General features: G+C 52.2%; 1 protein-coding gene across 1 annotated transcript in view; it reads left to right on the top strand.

Annotated features, from left to right (window-relative positions):
• Nucleotides 1-21,630, top strand: part of LOC140430973 (inactive serine protease PAMR1-like) — a 355,125-nt gene that overhangs the window by 178,370 nt on the left and 155,125 nt on the right. The window contains exon 7 of the mRNA XM_072518823.1: nucleotides 6,463-6,633. Within this exon, the coding sequence (XP_072374924.1) occupies nucleotides 6,463-6,633 (171 nt within the window). The remainder of the gene's footprint in view (nucleotides 1-6,462; nucleotides 6,634-21,630) is intronic.

Raw genomic sequence — 21,630 nt, 5'->3', positions numbered from 1 at the left:
ATTAGGTAATTATTACCTGATCAAGGAACTAGCATTGGCCCAATGATCAAGGAACTAGCATTGGCCCACTGAGAGCCACTTCCCTGTTCTTGCTACTGACACTGCCTCCCCCCACCCTACCCAGCCCACCCCCACCAACACTCCCATGAGGCCTGGGATGTGATCCTGGGCCTCAGGTGGGTGCACTACTGTTAGATACCATTACCTCTCCAGTGGACCTGCCGAGCAATGTATAGCTGCTGCCCTCTGATTTTGGAGGAAGAATTTTGTCTCCTGGGTCTTTGATCCATCACTGCCCGGTTAAGTGCCTGATTGGCACTTAATGCAGCTAGCCTTCCCAAAAACAGGTGCCACGGGTCTCAGCATCTCTTCAGCTAGCAGGCAAGACCCCCACTGCCTATGTTAAGTACCACCCAATGATGCAGACCCAGTTCTATCTATTTAATATGGAAAATAATAGGTAAACCAGCTGGACCCCAATGACCCAGAGCTTGGCCTAGGGCAAACCTTTTGAGTCTATGTTTTAGAAGGTCTCCTGACCCAGATTATGGTTCATGACACCGCTGAGGTGTCATGTACCGTGGGTCAGTTAAAGCTGACCAACTACATGAAAATTGTGGATAATAAGGATATGCTTATCCTGCAATGCGGCCGACCAGGTTGGGACTACATGATTGGCATTTGTGACACACACCAGCCCACACCCATAATTCGCACTCCTGAAAAGTGGAGAAATGAGGGTCAGGAATCCTGAAATGGGGCACTGCTGCCATTTCAAACCTCCATGTAGTCTCTCCAACTGCATGAAAATCCAACCCAATATATTTGGATTCCGAAAAGACTTTGCGAAACTGCATGGTAAACGCATGACTGATGTCAGAACCTATGGAGTTAGGGGACAAGTAGCAGTATGCACTGAAAACATAAACCTCAGGATGAGTCATTCTTATGCTGATCAGGGAATAGAAAGTTTTGGGATATAGGATACAAAAAATTGTATAAATTCTATTCAACACATATTGTTTCTACCAAAATCGCACTGGAATGTCATTCTTAAAATTTTCCAGCTGCTGCATTTAAACAACCTACTAAGTCTGAATTGTTAAATAAAAATGTGCATTGCTGTGGTGATACACTGCCTGAAGGAAGGAATAATCTAATCCCAGTTATTTGGAAACTTCATTCCAAAATGGCCTCAGAGATAATATTGGAGAGATGTTTTGTTTGAGAGGATACAGGGTAGTTCAAGGGACCAAAATCTTGGAGATACTGGGGGGATATTTCCACTCTGCTATGTTTAAGGGAATTGTAATTCTTGGAAACAAAAAAGTAAGCTTTGTCTTCTTTGTTTTGATGTAGTAACTGTTTAAAACACATCCATTGTGGTTGGGAGGGACAGAGTAGGCCAATCAGTCCATAAAGCCTGTTCTGCCATTCAATGCCATTCATGGCTGATAGGACACTTCAGTGCCTTTTATAATAACACACTGCCCCTATAACCCTTTACGTTATTGTTAATCAGAAATCCATGAATCTCTACCTTAAACAGTCCCAACGACTGAGTTTCTATTACTCTCAGCAGAATTCCAAAGATTCACAACCCTCTGGTAAAAAGATTTCTCGTCATGTCGGTCCTAAGTGGCATTTACCTGATTTTGAAATTGTGCCTCCTGGTTCTAGCCTCCCCAACCAAGGAAAACATCTTACCTACATCTACCCTGTCTATTCCTTTAAGTATTTTGTGTGTTTCAATGAGATCACCTTTCATTCTTCTAAACTTTGTTTTCACAATCTCTCTTCATAAGACTGTCCCGCCATCCCCAGAACAAGTCTGGTGAACCTTCGTTGCTCTCCCTCTACCTTTCTGAGGTTAGGAGACAAAAACTGTACGCAAAACACTTGGTACTGTCTAACCAAGCGTCTATACAATTCAAACAAGACCTCACTACTCCTGTATTCAAATCTTCTTGTGATAAAGCATTTCGTTAGCCTTCCTAATAGCTGCTGCACCTGAATGTTTGCCTTCAGTGACTTATGGACAAGGACACCCAGGTCCCTTTGTAGATCTACACTTTCTAATTTCTTACCATTTAGGAAATATTCTGCACATCTGTTCCTTCTACCAAAGAGGTCTAATTAAAGTTGAATCCTATGCCAAGCTGATCCTGGTGGACTATTTGAATTCTATTTTCAATGTCTCCCAGATGACAGGCTTGAAGGATAGTTTCATGTACTACTTACAAATATATCCAGTCTTTGTGATTGTTTCTGCTTAAATTTAATTGACCGTTTGGCAGCACGGTAGCACAAGTGGATAGCACTGTGTCTTCACAGCGCCAGGATCCCAGGTTCGATTCCCCACTGGGTCACTGTCAGTGCGGAGTCTGCATGTTCTGCCCGTGTCTGCGTGGGCTTCCTTCGGGTGCTCCGGTTTCCTCACACAGTCCAAAGTCGTGCAGGTTAGGTGGGTTGGCCATTATAAATTGCCCTTAGTGACCAAAAAGGTTAGGAGGGGTTATTGGGTTACGGGGATAGGGTGGAAGTGAGGGCTTAAATGGGTCGGTGCAGACTCGATGGGCCGAATGGTCTCCTTCTGCACTGTATGTTCTATGTTTCTTGTTTGTTTTTGAGATTGAGTTCAAATATTCAAAATCGAGGAAATCCTTACCACATTTTTCTGGGAAAAACTATAAACAGAGGACACAATCTCAGACTAAAAGGACGATCCTTTAAAACTGAGATGAGGAGGAATTTCTTCACCAGAGAGGGTGGTGAATCTGTGGAACTATTTACCGCAGAAGGCTGTGGAGCCCAAATCACTGAGTGACTTTAAAACAGAGATAGATAGGTTCTTGATTAATAAGGGGATCAGGGGTTATGGGGAGAAGGCAGGAGAATGGGGGTGAGAAAAATATCAGCCATGATTGAATGGAGCAGCAGACTCGATGGGCTGAGACGCCTAATTCTGCTCCTATATCTTATAGTCTTGTGGGATATTTAAAAAGGTCTCTTCTATTCAAAAGGAGTGGTTGGTCGGTAAGATCTCATGAGTAAGAACAGTTTAATAATCTCAGAAAAACAGTGGGGAGACAGTTTGTGAACAACTGACAGATTAGTGTCCCATAAAAACAGGAGGAATACTGTACAAATGTAAAAGTTATTGACAGGGGCTGTGTCATCTCCGACTTTCTATTCCATACAGCTCACTTACTCATCTAGTTTCCCTTTGAAAGCACCTATACTATTTGCCTCAGTTGTTTTCTGTGTTTTCCACATCATTAACTAATTTCTGAGTGAAGAGTGACTCCTTGGGCGAAATTCTCCCCCAACGGCGGGATGCCCGCCGACTGGCGCCAAAGCCGGCGCAAATCAGACGGGCATCGCGCCGGCAAAAAGGTGCGGAAGTCTCCGCATCTTTGGCGGCCTAGCCCCAACATTGAGGGGCTAGGCCGACGCCGGAGGGATTTCCGCCCCGCCAGCTGGCGGAAATGGCGTTTGTTGCCCCGCCAGCTGGCGCGGAAATGCGGCGCATGCGCGGGAGCGTCAGCGGCCGCTGTCAGTTTCCCAGCGCATGCGCGGGAGCGTCAGCGGCCGCTGTCAGTTTCCCGCGCATGCGCAGTGGGGAGAGTCACTTCCGCCTCCGCCATGGTGGAGACCGTGGCGGAGGCGGAAGGGAAAGAGTGCCCCCACGGCACAGGCCCGCCCGCAGATCGGTGGGCCCCGATCGCGGGCCAGGCCACCGCGGGGGCACCCCCCGGGGTCAGATCGCCCCGCGCCCCCCCCCCAGGACCCCGGAGCCCGCCCACGCCGCCTGGTTTGATTTACGCCGGCGGGACAGGCAATTCCTGGGCGGGACTTCGGCCCATCCGGGCCGGAGAATCCAGCGGGGGGTCCCGCCAACCGGCGTGGCCGGATTCCCGCCCCCGCCCAATCTCCGGGAGCGGAGACTTCGGCGGGGGCGGGGGCGGGATTCACGGCGGCCAACGGCCATTCTCCAACCCGGCGGGGGGGCGGAGAATGACGCCCCTGGTTCCCTGTTGAATTTATTATTAAATTGCTTACATTCATGGTCCTTAGTTTTGAATTCTCTCACAAGTGGAAACTTTCTTTCCACATCTATACTGTGCAATCCATTCACAATTTAAAAACATCTATCAGATTACCTTTCAATCTTCTATTTTCTGAAGAAAAAATAGCAACCTATTTCCTGATAGCTGTAATCTTTCAGTTCTCGTACTGTTCTTGTAAATCTGAGCTTTTTCCAATGGCTCTATGTCCTTTTTATAGTTCGAAACCTAGAATTATGCACCATTCGAATTATAACCTGACTAATATTATTTACAAGTTTAACACAACTTCACTACTTTTGAATTTTATATCTCAGAAATATCTTCCAGCAATAAAAACATAAATTGCTGGAAATACTCAGCAGGCCAGGCAACATATGTTGGCATGAAGGGTATGAGGGGCCATGAGCAGTCGGTAGGAGAGGCCACATGGGTTGGTATGGGGAATTGTGGGTTTCTATGAGGGGTGAGGCCCGAGAGCTGTTTTTTCCCTGTTTTTTTAAAAATCTTTGACAAACTGCCGGTGTACCGAGACAGGCCTTCTGCTCAATCTGCCTCTGTACCTGGTAGCCTCCACACTTGTTCCGAGGACACCCAATCCAAATCCCAGTGAACTCCACCACCCCGGAACGGAAATCAAATTTCTGGGCACTTTCTCCTGAGCTGGGTTCGAAGAGGCAGGAGATATTCCCAATCTGCACGCCTGACATTGGAGTGAAAATTCAGGCCGAGTTAACGTTTCCAGTCAGGATGTCCTTTCATCAGAATGAAATGAAAGGTCATCCGCACTTCAAATGTTAACTCTGTTTCTCTCCATACTTGCTGCCTGACCTTCTAACTGTTTCCAGCATTTTCTGTTTCTCTTTCAGATTTCCAGCATGCACAGCATTTTCTTTTTGTTCAATAACTTCCAGTGTTTGTTAGCAATTTTTAATTGCCTTGATGACCTCTGATGCTGCTTTGAATAATTTGTTCATCTACATCCCTAGTGTTAGGATCCCGAACAAGAACCCAACTATTTTCAATTTGTAAAACTTTGAGGAAATGTTTCTGCACCACAGGTGTGATAACACTAATATTTTGTATTAAAACAAACTGCTATTTAATCACAGAATTAACCACATTAATAACAAATAAATAGCTTTACAGTTAATAGTTACAACAGTTCTTAAGTAAAAGAAGAAACCTTGGGCTGGATTCTCCCAAAATGGGGCTATGTCCCCACGCCGGCATAAAAACACTGGTGTTTCACTTCCCGTGCCCCTTCATCGGACCGGCCCAATCGCTGCCCCGACTGCCCATAAGGCCCCCCCACTGCTGGATCCCTCCAGCACCCCCCCCCCCTCCCCAACAGGGCGGCTGCGGACTGAGTACCGACTGGCCATACGTGGTTAGAACCACGCCGTCGTTAAATCAGCCGGTCATGTCAGAGTATCGCTGGGAGAACCTCTGGCAATGGCCCCCCAGCCATGTTGCGTGATTCATGGACGAGCAATTCTCCGGGGACCAGAGAATCGCCACAGCAGCACCGGACACAATCCGGTCGGGAACGTCGATTCTCCACCCCCGCTATTTCGGCGTGGGTCTGCGGCGAATCCAGCCCCTTAACTTACTTCCTAAACCTGCCACTATATTCCAATTAAACAAACCAATATATATTAAATACCACTCATGAATAAAATGAGCAACTAAGGTTTTATTGCTTTTTTCCAAGCAGAATTTTTGGAGAGAGCGCCTTTCAGGACTAAACTCAAACATTTCTGTTCAGATCCTAATCTTTGTCACGATGTAATAGCTTATTGAAGCAGAAATTAAAGACTTCTTACTGGGGATTTCTCCAAAGCTTCTCCTGTGCCATTGCCCTAACTTTGGCAGATGTTTAATAGAAACCTTAATTATTCGAGCAGTCTCAAGGAAAACACCATCTCCTGTTTTACACTTTTGCACAGTCATTGAACGATATGAGCAGGGAGATTTCCAGATCTGGGAATTGTTTCTCTGCAATCTCCTGGGTCTATTGACTGAGTCCAGATTGATGAGGACTCAGAAGCCTGATGTCTGTCATTCCCTTATTCGGGGTTCGAGGAGATTTAGGTTTTTCAGGCACCTGGTGAGGAAGCCAGAAAGCTGAGGCCCTTCAATTCTCCTGGTGAGAAAACCAGCAGTTGAAGACTTTCATTTGCCTGGTGAGAGATTCAGGGGCTTGAGGCCTGCGATGCCCTACTAAGCATTCCAGGAATTAGAGGCCTATCATTGTCTCTGTTAGACTGAACCAAAAGAGACATCCTCATCTGTCAAAATCCAGTAAATTATTAAATGTTCTTGAATTTGCATGACTGCAGGATTTTTTAAATGTCTGTAATAAAATGCGTTTATCAACTATGTGACCTGTCAGTGGTGATATGTAGGAATCCCATGGCTCCAGACAATGGTACAGTGGAAGGAGACGATTTCCGATTTGGTTCCCAAATCTACTTCAGCTGTGATGCTGATTTCCGGTTATTTGGAAGTAACGTTGTCACTTGCCAACTGGATGGAAATTGGAACACGAGTACACCGCGCTGTGGTAAGACTCTTTACACCCTGTCTATTGAGAAGCAGAGACAACATTACAGCGGAGAAAGTGGTGACCTTTACTCTGTCCCTTGTCAAGATAAAATTAGAAATGCGAGTATAGCAAATACATTGATGATTGTATCCCTAAAAGCTAAAGAGCAAATCTCCCCTGGTCTCCTCTGGACTCAGATGGGTTTTTCCTCTACAATTGCCTTCTGTTTTCCTAGCCCACTAGTGCTACCTGTGTTCATTAATCTCCATGACTCCTCTCTTTGGAGTAACAAAAGTGAGATACTTTAGATAATATTCGGCTGCACGGCTACTTTTGCTGTTTTGCCAGCACTAACACATGGCCAACCTGAATCAAAGGATTGCATGGTTAGTGTGATAATCTCATTTTACCCCCGGGGCCTGAACGGCAGACTCGGTTAGGCGGATGGGCAAGAGGAATTGGAGTTAGTCCCTTACCTCTGCTGGATCCTAAGTGAAATGAATGAAACCAGTGCTAACCTAGTTCTTAATGGCTATGGGTCCACAGTATTTGCATTCATTAATATAAAAGATGGTAGCAATGTAGAAGTGAACAGATTCTGATTCCAGGTTCACATGAATAAAGTTTTCTCATTCCGGGAGGGGGTGGGGGGAGCATTCTTAAACAGCCAGCTCGTATCAGTAAAGGATAGGTAACCTATCTATATAGGAGGTGGAGGAGTTACTTTGTGGTTGGTTAGAAATTTTATAAACTAGTATCAATATGAAATGCTTCTTTTGTTCCACTGCTAATATTATGTGATCCCTTGGCTCCAATGTCAACATTTAAGCACTTCTGTGGTTCCTCTTTTAACCTGAGGTTGCTGCTTTGGTTTCATTGTCAATCTTAAGTATTCCTTTCGCTCCAGTATCAACATGAACTATTTTTGTGATTTCTATGTCAGCATTAGATGCTGTCTTGGCTTCAGTGTCAATATTTAGTACTTGCCTAGCTCCAGCCTCAACATAAATCACTCCCAAACTCATTCATTGGCTGCAATGTCAATATTAATTGCAACTTGACTCCAATGTCAACATTAATCTCTTCCTTGGCTCCAGTGTCATTAGTAAGTAATCGGGGAGAAGGCGGGGGAATGAAACTTGGTGAATTGCTCATTCAGAGAGTCGGTACATACGTGACGAGCCAAATGTGTTGTAATAATTCTAGGATTCTGTGAAGTGTTGTCTTGGATCCAGTGTTGATGTTGGATAATTCCTTTGTTCTTGTGTCAGCATCAAGTACTTGTGAGGCTCCAGTTTCAACATTAAGGGCGCAATTTAACCAAACGTTTTCTGTGGTAAACCACATTATTGCATTATATGTATTGTATTGTATTGTGCATGCTTGTGCAGGCTGGTTCCGCCTGTGGCTCCTCCCCTCGGGCTTATGTATAAAGGTGGCAAGCCTCCACCTCCGATCCAGTTCGGGTCCAAAGGCAGGAGGCTTGCTGCTTAGTGTATTAAAGCCTCAGTTACATTCATCACTCGTCGTGTGTTATTGATGGTGTATCAATTTAACACACTAAACTCCTCAAGATGAACTCATCACTCAAGCCTGATCACTTGGAGCTGGACCCACAGATAGCCGACGCCACAGAAACGTTTGAACGCTGGCTAAGCTGCTTCGAGGCGTACCTCGCATCCTTCAATGAAGACCTCACAGATCTCCAGAAGAAGCAGGCCCTCCACGCACGGGTGAGCCCAAGGGTCTTTCCCCTCATCAGGGATGTCCCCTCATACACGGAATCGATAACGCTGCTAAAACGACAATACGTGAAATCTGTTAACCAGGTATATGCCAGGCACCTCCTCGCCACAAGACGGCAACACTCTGGGGAATCGCTCGCAGAATTCCTGTGTGCCTTGCGCATCCTCTGCTGGAACTGTGACTGCCAGGCGATATCAGCTACCCAGCACGCGGAGCTGCTGATCAGGGACGCTTATGTCGCGGGCATGAACTCTAACTATATCCGCCAGCGATTACTAGAAGGGGGGACACTCGGCCTCCCAGAGACAGTACAACTCTACAACTCGCTGGAGATGGCCTCCCAGAACATGGGGGCCTACACCTCCGACCGCGTGGCACCCTCGTGGGCGCAGCCACCAACTGACCCGGGTGCGACACAAGCCTGCACCGTGCAGCAGCCCGCCAATGCCAGAGGCCCGAGGTGCTACTTCGGCGACCAGGGTAATCACCCCAGACAACGCTGCCCGGCTCGGAACGCAACTTGTAACGGCTGTGGGAAGAAGAGCCACTTCGCAAAAGCCTGCCAGGCCCGATCCCCTCCTAAATCTTCTCGGCCCAGCAGCGCTGCCTGCTGCCTGTCGGGGCCGCACCCAGCTGTCGCACCACCCGCCATGTGCGACCCGTGGGTGCCGCCATCTTTAATTTCACCCGACGGGTTCGACCAACGGGGGCCGCCATCTTGGACGCCATCGCCGCTGACACCCGCCACTTGCGACCCATGGGGGCCACCATCTTGGATGCCATCGCAGATGCCACTCGCCATGCGTGACTCATGGGGGCCGCCATCTTGGGACCACTGCACAACCTCCCGGGAGCCCAGCTCACCCGACCGTACACTGGCTGCCGCTACCTCCGACCGGCCTACCGACCGCCTTCCGTCACACTCGCCCAGTCCCGGCCGCACCACCTCGCGAAGTCAACAATGACCGTCCAGATCAACGGGCACGAGACGGCCTGCCTTTTCGACTCTGGGAGCACAGACAGCTTCATACACCCAGATACGGTAAGGCGCTGCTCCCTCCACATCCTACCCGCGACCCAGAAAATCTCCCTGGCTTCCGAATCCCACACAGTAGAAATCTGGGGGTACTGTGTCGCGACCCTTACTGTGCAAGGAGTAGAGTACACTAACTTTAGGCTCTACATCCTCCCCCATCTCTGTGCTGCCCTATTACTGGGGCTCGACGTCCAGTGCCATCTCCAGAGCCTTACCTTAAAATTCGACGGACCCCTGCCCCCCCTCACAGTTTGTAGCCTCGCGACCCTTAAGGTCGCCCCACCTTCCCTCTTCGCAAACCTCACCCCGGATTGCAAGCCCGTCATTACCAGAAGCAGACGCTACAGTGCCCAGGACAGGGCCTTTATCAGGTCGGAGGTCCAGCGACTCCTGCGAGAGGGGATCATTGACGCTAGTAACAGCCCCTGGAGAGCCCAAGTGGTGGGCGTCAAGACTGGGGAGAAGCACCGGATGGTCATCGATTACAGCCAGACCATTAACTGGTACACGCAGCTCGATGCGTACCCCCGCCCCTGCATATCTGACATGGTCAATCAGATTGCGTAGTCTTCTCTACAGTTGACTTGAAGTCCGCATACCACCAGCTCCCTATCCGCCCAGAGGACCATGAGTACACTGCCTTCGAGGCAGGTGGCCGCCTCTACCACTTCCTCAGGGTCCCCTTCGGCGTCACCAACGGGGGTCTCGGTCTTCCAAAGGGAAATGGACTGAATGGTTGACCAGTACGGGCCACGTTCCTGAAAGTGAACCCTCAGAAAGCGACGGGCCCGGACGGGTTCCCTGGTCGTGCACTCAGAGCCTGCGCGGACCAGCTGGCAGAGGTATTCGCAGACATCTTTAACCTGTCCCTACTCACTCTGAGGTCCCCACCTGCTTCAAGAAGACCACCATCATACCGGTACCAAAGAAGAACCAGGCAACGTGCCTCAATGACTACCGTCCAGTGGCCCTGACTTCAGTCGTAATGAAGTGCTTCGAGAGGTTGATCATGAAGCGCATCACCTCCATACCCCCAGGCCGCCTTGATCCACTGCAATTCGCATACCGCTGCAACCGGTCCACATCAGACACCATTTCCCTGGCCCTACACTCATCCCTAGAGCATCTCGAAAACAAGGACTCCTACATCAGACTCCTATTTATTGACTCCAGCTCCGCCTTCAACACCATAATCCCAGCCAAGCTCATATCAAAGCTCCAAAACCTAGGACTTGGCTCCCCACTCTGCAACTGGATCCTCGATTTTCTGACCAACAGACAACAATCAGTAAGAATGAACAACAGCACCTCCTCCACAATAGTCCTCAACACCGGGGCCCCACAAGGCTGCGTACTTAGCCCCCTACTCTACTCCCTGTACACACATGACTGCGTGGCAAAATTTGGTTCCAACTCCATCTACAAGTTTGCTGACGATACGACCATAGTGGGCCAGATCTCGAAAAACGATGAGTCAGAATACAGGCGGGAGATAGAGAACCTAGTGGAGTGGTGCAGCGACAACAATCTCTCCCTCAATGCCAGCAAAACTAAAGAGCTGGTCATTTACTTCAGGAAGCAAAGTACTGTACACACCCCTGTAAGCATCAACGGGGCCGAGGTGGAGATGGTTAGCAGTTTCAAATTCCGAGGGGTGCACATCTCCAAAAATCTGTCCTGGTCCACCCACGTCGACGCTACCACCAAGAAAGCACAACAGCGCCTATACTTCCTCAGGAAACTAAGGAAATTCGGCATGTCCACATTAACCCTTACTAACTTTTATCGGGCTGCATCACAGCCTGGTATGGCAACTGCTCGGCCCAGGACCGCAAGAAACTTCAGAGAGTCGTGAACACCGCCCAGTCCATCACACGAACCTGCCTCCCATCCATTGACTCCATCTACACCTACCGCTGCCTGGGGAAAGCGGGCAGTATAATCAAAGATCCCTCCCACCCGGCTCACTCACTCTTCCAACTTCTTCCATCGGGCAGGCGATACAGAAGTCTGAGAACACGCACGAACAGACTCAAAAACAGCTTCTTCCCCACTGTCAACAGACTCCTAAATGACCCTCTTATGGACTGACCTCATTAACACTACACCCTGTATGGTTCATCCGATGCCAGTGCTTATGTAGTTACATTGTATATGTTGTGTTGCCCTATTATGTATTTTCTTTTATTTCCTTTTCATGTATTTAATGATCTGTTGAGCTGCTCGCAGAAAAATACTTTTCACTGTACCTCAGTACACGTGACAATAAACAAATCCAATCCAATCCCGTACCTAGACAACGTCACCATCTGCGGCCATGACCAGCAGGACCATGACGAGACCCTCCGGCGCTTCCTCCACACCGCTAAACTCCTGAACCTAACCTATGGTAGCGAGAAATGCGTTTTCCGCACAACCCGCCTAGCCATCCTCGGCTACGTCGAGGAACACGGAGTCCTAGGGTCCGACCCCGACTGCATGCGCCCCCTCCTGGAACTCCCCCTTCCCCACTGCCCCAAGGACCTGAAGAGATGCCTGAGGTTCTTCTCGTACTATGCCCAGTGGGTCCCCAACTATGCGGACAAGGCCCGTCCACTGATCAAATCCACCATTTTTCCCCTGACGACTGAGGCCCGACTGACCTTCAATCGCATCAAGGCAGATATTGCCAAAGCCGCGATGCACGCTGTGGACGAGTCCATCCCATTCCAAGTGGAGAGCGATGCATCGGACTTTGCTCTGGCTGCTACACTCAACCAGGCGGGCAGGCCCATGGCTTTCTTCTCCTGTACCCTCCATGCCTCCGAAATTCGACACTCCTCCGTCGAAAAGGAAGCCCAAGCCATCGTAGAAGCTGTGAGACATTGGAGGCAATACCTGGCTGGCAGGCAATTCACTCTCCTCACTGACCAACGGTCGGTTGCCTTCATGTTCAATAACACACAGCGGGGCAAGATCAAGAATGACAAGATTCTGAGGTGGAGGATCGAGCTCTCCAACTACAGCTATGATATCTTGTATAGACCCGGGAAGCTCAATGAGCCCCCAGATGCCCTCTCCCGCGGTACATGTGCCAGCGCACAGGTAGACTGACTCTGGGCCCTCTGTCACCCGGGGGTCACCCATTTTTTCCACTTCATCAAGGCTCGCAACCTGCCTTACTCCATCGAGGAGGTCAGGTCCGTGACCAGGGACTGCCAGGTCTGCGCGGAGTGCAAACCACACTTCTACCGGCCAGACAGAGTGCATCTGGTAAAGGCATCCTGCCCCTTTGAGCGCCTCAGCATGGACTTCAAAGGGCCCCTCCCCTCCACTGACCGTAACGTGTACTTCCTCAACATCGTTGGCGAGTACTCAAGATTCCCCTTCGCCAACCCCTGCTCTGACATGACCTCTGCCTCCGTTATCAAGGCCATGCACGGTCTTTTCACCCTGTTCGGGTTCCCCGCCTATATCCACAGTGATTGGGGCTCCTCCTTTATGAGCGACGAGTTGTGTCAGTTCCTGTTCAGCAAAGGCATCGCCTCCAGCAGGACGACCAGCTATAACCTCCGGGGAAACGGACAGGTGGAGAGGGAGAGCGCAACGGTCTGGAAGGCCATCCTTCTGGCCCTATGGTCGAAATTTCTCCCAGTCTCCCGCTGGCAGGAGGTCCTCCCTGATGCTCCACTCCATCTGGTCGCTCCTATGTACAGCCACCAATGAGACTCCTCACGAGCGTATGTTTGCCTTCCCCAGGAAATCCACCTCCGGGGTCTCGCTTCCGTCCTGGCTGACAGTCCCGGGGCCCAACCTTCTCCGGAACCATGCGAGGAGCCATAAAACCGACCCCTTCGTCGAGGTCCTGCTCCTCCATGCAAACCCCCAATATGCCCACGGGCACACCAGGACGGGCGGCAGGACACAGTCTCCCTTCGGGATTTGGCACCTGCAGATTCCCCGGCGACCATCACCACCACCCCCCACCCTACACCGTCTTCCCCCACCCCTGCCCACCTTCCTCACGAGCTGACACCCACAGCCCACCGGCGACAAGCACCACCACCTCCGCCCATACAGCGCCCCCCCCCCTCTCGCCGACTCAACATCTGGGTGAAGAAGAAGAAGACAGCACGCTCCCGGACACGCAGGTCTCGATGCCGGCGCCCACACCACAGCCGGGACTGAGGCGATCACGGCGGAATGTCAAGGCCCCCGACAGACTTGACCTTTAAGACCACTTCACCCCCGCCGGACTCTCTTTATTAAACAGGGGGTGAATGTGGTAAACCACGTTATTGCATTATATGTATTGTATTGTATTGTGCATACTTGTGCATGCCTGGGCTTGTCCAAGCTGGCTCCGCCTGTGGCTCCTTCCCTCAGGCTTATGTATAAAGTCTCTGCCTCCGATCCAGTTTGGGTCCAGAGGCAGGAGGCTTGCTGTTTAGTGTATTAAAGCCTCAGTTACGTTCATCACTCGTCGTGTGTTATTGATGGTGTATCAATTTCGAAGTGTGGTAGTGAACGGGAACTGCCGTGAGCTTCCTGACGCTTGGCCCGGTGAGGCTGTCACCACGATAAATGTTAATTGGTCCACTTAGCGTGGGATTCACACTGCATGGTTTATCTACTGATATTCCGGGACCACGCTCGCCAGCCCCCTGCTAACAAAGGAGAGAAGCACTTAAACCTTTCCAGCACAGCCAAACCCACTTTTCTCGCAGCCATGCTGCCACGGAAACCAGCCCCATGCTTTGGCGACACCAACCAGGGAGGCCAGATGGGATATCCTGTTCCTCCGGGGATCATGAAGGATCAGCCACAGCCACCTGGGAGGAAGTGGCAGCGGCTGTCTGCTTGGGAGCGTGACCAGGAGAACAAGAAGGTAAACGACCTCCACCGGGCTGCTCAGGTGAGTTTTCATAGGACCCCTGACCCCCCCCCCCCCCCCCCATACAGTACCCCCCAACCCCCACGATGAGTGCGGCTCACAATGCAACCTCTGTGTCCCCGCAGGAGAAGTTGGCCCACAACTGGCAGGAGTGGACCCCAGACAGGCTGTTATGAGGAATGGGCCCTGGTGGTCGCGGGTTGGCCACTGTGGTGGTCGGTGCACGATGCAGAGGTGAGAATCCCCCGGCCCCCACCCAGGTGACATGTCAAAAATGAGTTGTTAATGCCATACGGACTGACCCATCCCTCCCACTGACCACATGTCCATTCTCCGCAGGACCTGGAGCCTACGATGCTGGCCCATCCGGGTGCCCCCACGCTCCCCATGAGAACACATCGGAGGAGAGCTCTGACCATGCCACCATAATAGTCGTGGCACAGCTGCCATCCTCACCCTCCACCAACACACAGACGCACACCTCGATGGCTGACAGTAGTGGACAAGCTTCTGGGCACATTCTGGTGAGCACCACACACCTGCTGATGCACATCAGGTGGAGGCAGGAACAGCCAGGCGACACACCAGTCGCAGGTCAGCTGGATCCCCCAGTCAGATGCTGAGCCTCTGGAACAGGTTTACCCAGAGTTGATGCAGGCACTAGTGTCCGGCCATGAGATTCAGAGGGGGATGTCAGCGACCCTCCAGCAGGTCCATAGCTGATTGGAGAAGTCCCAGAGGGTATAGGCACAGGAGATGGCGCCGACAATGCGTGGTAGTGAAGCAAACACTTCCAGGGTGGCGATCACAGTGGAGAGGCTGGTGCACGACATCAGCAGCATGAGTGGAGGTCTAAGGCATGTCTCAGTCAGTGACCATGATGGCAGAGCAATTCGACAGCATGTCGCAGTCACTGGATCACCCAGTACCAGGTGGACCTTGCTGAGGTACTGTGGAGCATGTCCCAGTCCCAGGTGGGCACAGCCGAGGTGCTGTGGAGCATGTCCTGGTCGTGGGGGGGCGTGTCCCAGCCACTGAGGGCCAGCGCTGATGGCATCGACACCATGCTGCAGACATTGGGCAGTCGCCAGCGCAGGAAGAGCCAAATCAGCCAGGGGCAGCCAGGGCTCGATCCAGCTGCCCCTCCATCCTGAGGTGCACCCTAGGGCCCTATGTGCACCGACTGGGAGGAAGGGGCACTGGGTGTTAGCCCGGAGCCAACCTATGGAGTGGGTCGGGGCCGTCAACTCTACCGTGTTCCACCCCTGACAACGTTGCGACTCACAGACAGCACCTGGTACAGTACGGCACTGCCTCCACCTCTGATGTTCATCCTGGGGCACACCTAGACGTAGTGGTAGAACACGGAAGGCTAAACACACCAAGGATTACTGAGAGGGCACGAATGAATGGGGGGTACGGGGGGAAGGGGGTAAGTGGGATAGAAGATAATGTGGGTGGGGGAGGAGAAAGGTGGGGGGTCAGGGAGGGGTGGGGTGAGTGGGGTGCACCACTGGGAGAGTGAGGCAGTTTGGAACGTTTTTTTGTTCTCCATTAAAGTCTGTTGGCTCCGATCAGTATGACGTCTCTGGCACTTTGTTCAGCAGTGTGGGCTGAGCACCAATCCCATGCCCCATCCCCCTGATCATGGGGATCCTGGCACCCCCCCCACCCACCCCGCACCTCCCCCCGTCCTCCCCCAGGTACACCACATGTGCAGGTGATGGGTGTGAGCACGCACTTAGCAGACAGGCAGGGATCAGACTATGAACGACCAGTTCTCTGCGGGTTATCATCACCCCCTGCCCTCGACCATGACCTGCTGACTGTGCCAACATGGTCCCATCACCCTGGAGTGATGTAACGCAGACCCTGGAAAGGTGGTACTGTGGGGTTGTTTGGGAAGAGGATGGTGATGGGGACAGGGGGATGGAAAAGAATGGGGAGAGGGCAAATGACGGACGAGGCCACGTCCTATGTGAAACAGGCGAAAAGAGGGTCTCCCTAGCCGTCTGGACTTGCCTCACCCTTGCCGCTACCGCCTGCCCTCCATCCTCCGGTTGGTCCTGCGGGTCCTTTCTGGGCTCGTCCTCTAGCTCCTCCCGGCCCGGCGCCTCCTCATCCTCTTCGGAGGAGGTGATATATTCACCTCCAGCATGTCGCCCCATTGCTGTGCCAGGTTGTGGTAGGACACAACAGACAAAGCAGGCGAGAGGTGTACTGCAGTGCACCACCAGAGCGGTCGAGGTTTCAGAACTGCATTTTGAGGAGTCCAGTGCACCGCTCAATGACAGTCCTGATGGCCACTTGAGCCTTGTTGTACTGGGCCTCCACATTGGTCACTTGCCTCCATACTAGCGTCATTAGCCGGGTCCTCAGCAGGTACCCTTATGCACAAGAACTAATCGGCCATCCTGAGTGGTCCTTGAAGTGGCAAGAGATGTCTGACAGCCCCTGGATGTAGCTGTCGTGCGCTGCTGGGAAGCGTGCACACATGTATATAATCTTCATGTGGTTGTTGCACATGAGCTGGATGTTCATGGAGTGGAACCCCTTCCTGTTGATGTAGGGCTCTCCCAGATGGCCTGGTGACTGCAAGGCAACATGCGTGCTATCCACTACCCTCTGGACCTGGGGTGTCCCAGCGATGGCAGAGAATCCTGCAGCCCGGGCATCTTGTTGGGCTTGGTCCATGTCAAAGTCTGTTTAGTTCTCTGCCCCGGGAAAACAGCACATCCGTGATTTCATGGATGCACTTGCAGGCTGTAGCTTGTGAGATGCCATACAAGTCCCCCTCGAGCCCTGGAATGACCTGAGGCGTAGACATTTAGGGCTGCGGTGAGCTTGATAGCACAGGGAGCTGGTATCCTCCTCCTCCATGTGGTGCCAAATCCGCAGGGACATGGCACAGATTACCCCTCGTCCCCTTGTTGAGGTGGAACTTTCTGCGGCACACACTGTCCATCATCTGTTCAAACGACTAGCGATGCCTGTACACCTTGGGCTGTCAACGAGCCTCCCCCTCTGGGTCCCTCCCTGGCCTGATGGGCAGCTGGGTCCTCAGGATGTGGAACAGGGCCCCACACATGGGCCGCCGCCTCGAGTCTCTGTCGAGGCTGCTGCTGCCACCGTCTCCAGCATCTGGCTGCCTAGCCTGCTAGCAGCACCATGAGGGCAAATTCTGCAGGGTTCACAATATCGTCCGTACCGTGTAATATCTGTAAGGAGTTGGGAGAGGATCTGAATCTGACAGCTAGTTGTGCCCCCACTCCATGGCCCTCCATTCCCCCATTACTCTCCCTCGCCCTCCCCCCAACCCGCCCTGCCCACACATTCACAGCGGGGGCCCTGCTCACCAGACCCCAGACCCTGTACCTCAGACAACTGCATGTTACATTACCTGGATCGGGTGCTGGTCCCCTCCCTGGTGCACACGCCCATCTTCTGGTCATGAAAATGCCCCCGATGCAGGGGCCCAGGCCCTGGTTGTTCCGATGTTGGTTGCTGTGTCCTCTGTGTTGCCTCCCACAGTGTTCAGGCACAGTGTCCTGGCAGCACGGTCTGATTGGGATGCCACGCAATGTCCCCCACATTCTACCTGGCACGTCTACCCATGGGAATCCACTTGGAATAGGTGAAGTGCTCACTTAACTATGATTGTTTACTCCCGATTAGCGAGAGAGAGGGAACAAGTCTCACTGTTTATACCTAACCAGTGGAATTGTCCTTATGCCATACGTCAATAAACAGCTGCCACCTCTGTGCGAACCCCAACGTTGACCCTCTCAGGGTGAACTTAATTTTCTCAAGTCTGAGAAACGTAGCCATGTCGCTAATCCAAACCTCTGGGGCGGGATTCTCCACTCCCACGCCGAAGTGGCCACGCCGTCGTGAACGGCGTCGAGGTTCATGAAGGCGCGGAACGGCCCCGGTCCCGACCGATTCAGGCCCTGACAATGGGCCAGGATCGGGGCCACGTCATCTACACGTGCCAGACCTTGTCGCCCGCGTAAAAGCGGCGCCGCATAGATGACGCAGCCGGATAACGGGCGTCATCCGCGCATGCGCGGGTTGGCCGGTGCCAACCCGCGCATGCGTGGTTGCTGTCCTCTCTAAGTCCGCCCCGTAAGAAGATGCGGGACGGATCTTGCGGGGCCGCTGAAGGAAGGAGGTCCTCCTTCAGAGAGGACGGCCCGACGATCGGTGGGCACCGATCGCGGGCCACCCCACATTCCAGGTAAAGCCCGGTGCAGGATCCCACCTTTCCCCCCCCACAGGCCGCCCCCCCCCCAGCGTTCATGCACCGCCCACGACTGCAGCGAGCAGGTATGGACGGCGCCGGGGGGAACCCGCCGTTTTAGCCTGGCCGCTCGGCCCATCCGGGCCTCAGAATAGCGGGGGTGCCGGAGAATCGCCATTTTCGGTGTCTCCGGCGATTCTCTGGCCTGCGGCCCGCGGAACTCGACCGGGCCGTTCCTGCTGCTTGGGGGAATCGCGGGATGGCGTCGGACCGGCGTCCCTGGAAATACTGGCGGCCCAGGCGATTCTCCCAACCGGCGTGGGAGTGGAGACTCGTGCCCCTGATTTTGGGGGCTTTGAATATAGTAACAATATCCATCTCCGGGCTACCAAGGAGGCAAAGGCCAAAACGTCAGCATCTCTCGCCCCCTGGACTCCCGGATCTTCCGACACTCCAAAGATTGCCACCTCTGGACTCGGCGCCACCCTTGTTTTAAGTACCGTGGACATGACATCCGCAAATCCCTGCCAGTATCCCCTGAGCTTCAGACATGCCCAAAACATATGGACATGGTTTGCTGGCCCTCCCGCACACCTCACACACTTGTCCTCTGTCCCGAAAAACTTGCTCATCCGGGCCACCTTGAATTGTATCAGGCTGAGCCTGGCACATGATGAGGACGTGTTGACTCTGCTCAAGGCATCCACCCACAAACCTGCCTCTAACCCCCCCCCAGCTCATCTTCCCATTTTCCCTTTAGCTCACCTATCTGGGTTTCCTCCCACTCCATAAGCCCTTTGTAGATATCCAAAATCTTCCCCTCCTCCACCCCCGTTCTAGAAACTACCCTGTCCTGTATCCTCTGTGGCAGTAGGAGCGGAAAGGTCAAAACCTACCTTTGCACAAAATCCCTTTTCTGCAGATATCGAAACCCATTCCCTCCTGGCAATTCAAAGTTCTCCTCCAAATGCTCCAAACAGGGAAAGCTCCCATCAATAAATAGATCTCCCATCCTCTCAATACCTGCTCTCTGCCATCTCCGAAACACCCCATCCAGCTTCCCCAGCACAAACCGGTGATTACCACAGATTGGAGCCCACACCGACGCTCGCTCTACTCCCACATGCTTCCGCCATTGCCCCCAGACTCTCAGCGCCGCCACTATCACTGGGCTTGTGGAGCACCGGGCCGGCGAGAACGGCAGAGGAGCCATTACCAATGCCCCCAAACTTGTGCCCTTACACAATGCTGCCTCTATTCGCTCCCACACCGACCCCGCACCCCCCCCCCCACCCTCCCCACTTCCTAATCGTGGCTCTATTTGCCGCCCAGTAGTAGTTCCTAAAGTTGGGCAGTGCCAGCCCTCCCCCCCCCTCGGCTCCGCTCCAGCAACACTTTCTTTACTTGCGGGGTTTTACCCTCCCACACAAACCCAGAGATCACCCTGTTCACCCGCTCAAAAAAGGCCTTTGGTATAAAAATAGGGAGGCACTGGAAAAGAAACACGGGCTGTACCCTCCCCGCCAGAGACAACGGGAGCATGTCCCACCTCCGGAAGTCCTCCTTCATTTATTCCACTAGCCGGGTCAAATTGAACTTATGCAACTGCTCCCATCTCCGTGCCACCTGAATTCCCAAATAACGGAAACTGCCTTCCACAACTCTGAACGACAGCTTCCCCAGTCTCCTATCCTAGCCCCTACCCATGGCGCCGGTCACCCTACTCATTATTGTTCTCCCTCCCCCCGCTCGAACATACATATCCAAAACGTCACAATCCCCAACAAACACAAAGAAGAAAACTCAACCCACCACCCCGCCACAAGAACAAAGTTAACTCGCATACAAAACTGAGCAACAGCCCAAAAATTGATACAAAAAGCACTCCATGGACAGCCCAAAACGAAAATAAATTTAACAGCACAGGCACGGCATTACTTGCCCCCCAAATTCAATGTCCTCAATCACCTGCCAGTCTTTTATCCTTTACAAAGTCCATCGCCTCGTCCGGCGATCCAAAGTAATGTTCTTGACCATCGTAAGTGACCCACAAATGAGCTGGATACCGAACCTCACCCCCTTCTTGAAGAGGGCTGATTTCACCCTATTAAAGCTCGCTCTTCTTTTGGCCAGTTCCGGACCCAAGTCCTAATAGATGCGTTGTTATCCCATTTGCAGCTCTGTATCTGCTTGGCCCACCGCAAATCTGTTCCTTATCCAGGAACCGGTGCATTCGCACCACCATCGCCGTCGGCGGTTCATTCAGGTGCGGCTTCCTCGCAAGCGCTCTATGCGCCCTGTCCACTTCCAAGGGTCGAGCAAACGTCCTATCGCCCAGCAGCTTCTCAATCATGTGCGCCACGTATGCCCCTGCGTACGATCCCTCAATGCCCTCCGGGAGGCCAACGATCCTCAGATTCTGCCTGCGGGGACATGTTCTCCAGATCCTCCACCTTCTGCAGCCTTTTCTGCTGGTCCCTGATCAGCCCCATCTCCGCCTTCATCGCGGTTAGCTGGTTCTCGTGCTCAGCCACCTTCTCTTCCACCTTCTGGATCTCCAGTCCCTGGGCTTCTAGTCGTTGTTCCACCCGATCAATTCCTGTCTTAATCGGGTCTAACCATTCCCACTTTTGCTTGGCTAAACTCTCCTGTATAAATTTCACCAGCTGCTCCATTGACCACTGGGTCGCCAATCCCAACTCCTGCACCTCTGCCATGTTCTCCTATGCTGTAGGTTCCACACCCTTCTTTTTTGCCCGGCAATACCTTCTTTTCAGACCACTTCTGGTCCATGTATCCATAAACGGGTGGGGGATTCCTCCGCTCTGCTTCACTCGCCTCAAATTTTACTTATCAAGTCCCACAAAAGTCAGGAGAAAAGGTACCAAAGGTCCACACGATCGGGTGCTACCAAATAAGCGACCTCCTACTCCATGGCCGCCACCAGAAGTCTAACACCCGCAAACATAGATACATACATATATCCTCTCACACACCCCAAACCTCAACAATCTACACTAATTAGGAATTTCTGTGGGCTGAGGGAGTATGCTCACCGTTCCCAGGAAGGATAATTTTTTTTTAAACCGGCACTAATGTCTCTGGTTCTTCCTCCAAACT

This window comes from Scyliorhinus torazame, chromosome 10 (genome assembly GCF_047496885.1).
Source record: "Scyliorhinus torazame isolate Kashiwa2021f chromosome 10, sScyTor2.1, whole genome shotgun sequence".
Classification (NCBI taxonomy): Eukaryota; Metazoa; Chordata; class Chondrichthyes; order Carcharhiniformes; family Scyliorhinidae; genus Scyliorhinus; species Scyliorhinus torazame.
This window is presented reverse-complemented; position numbering and strand designations above follow the sequence as displayed.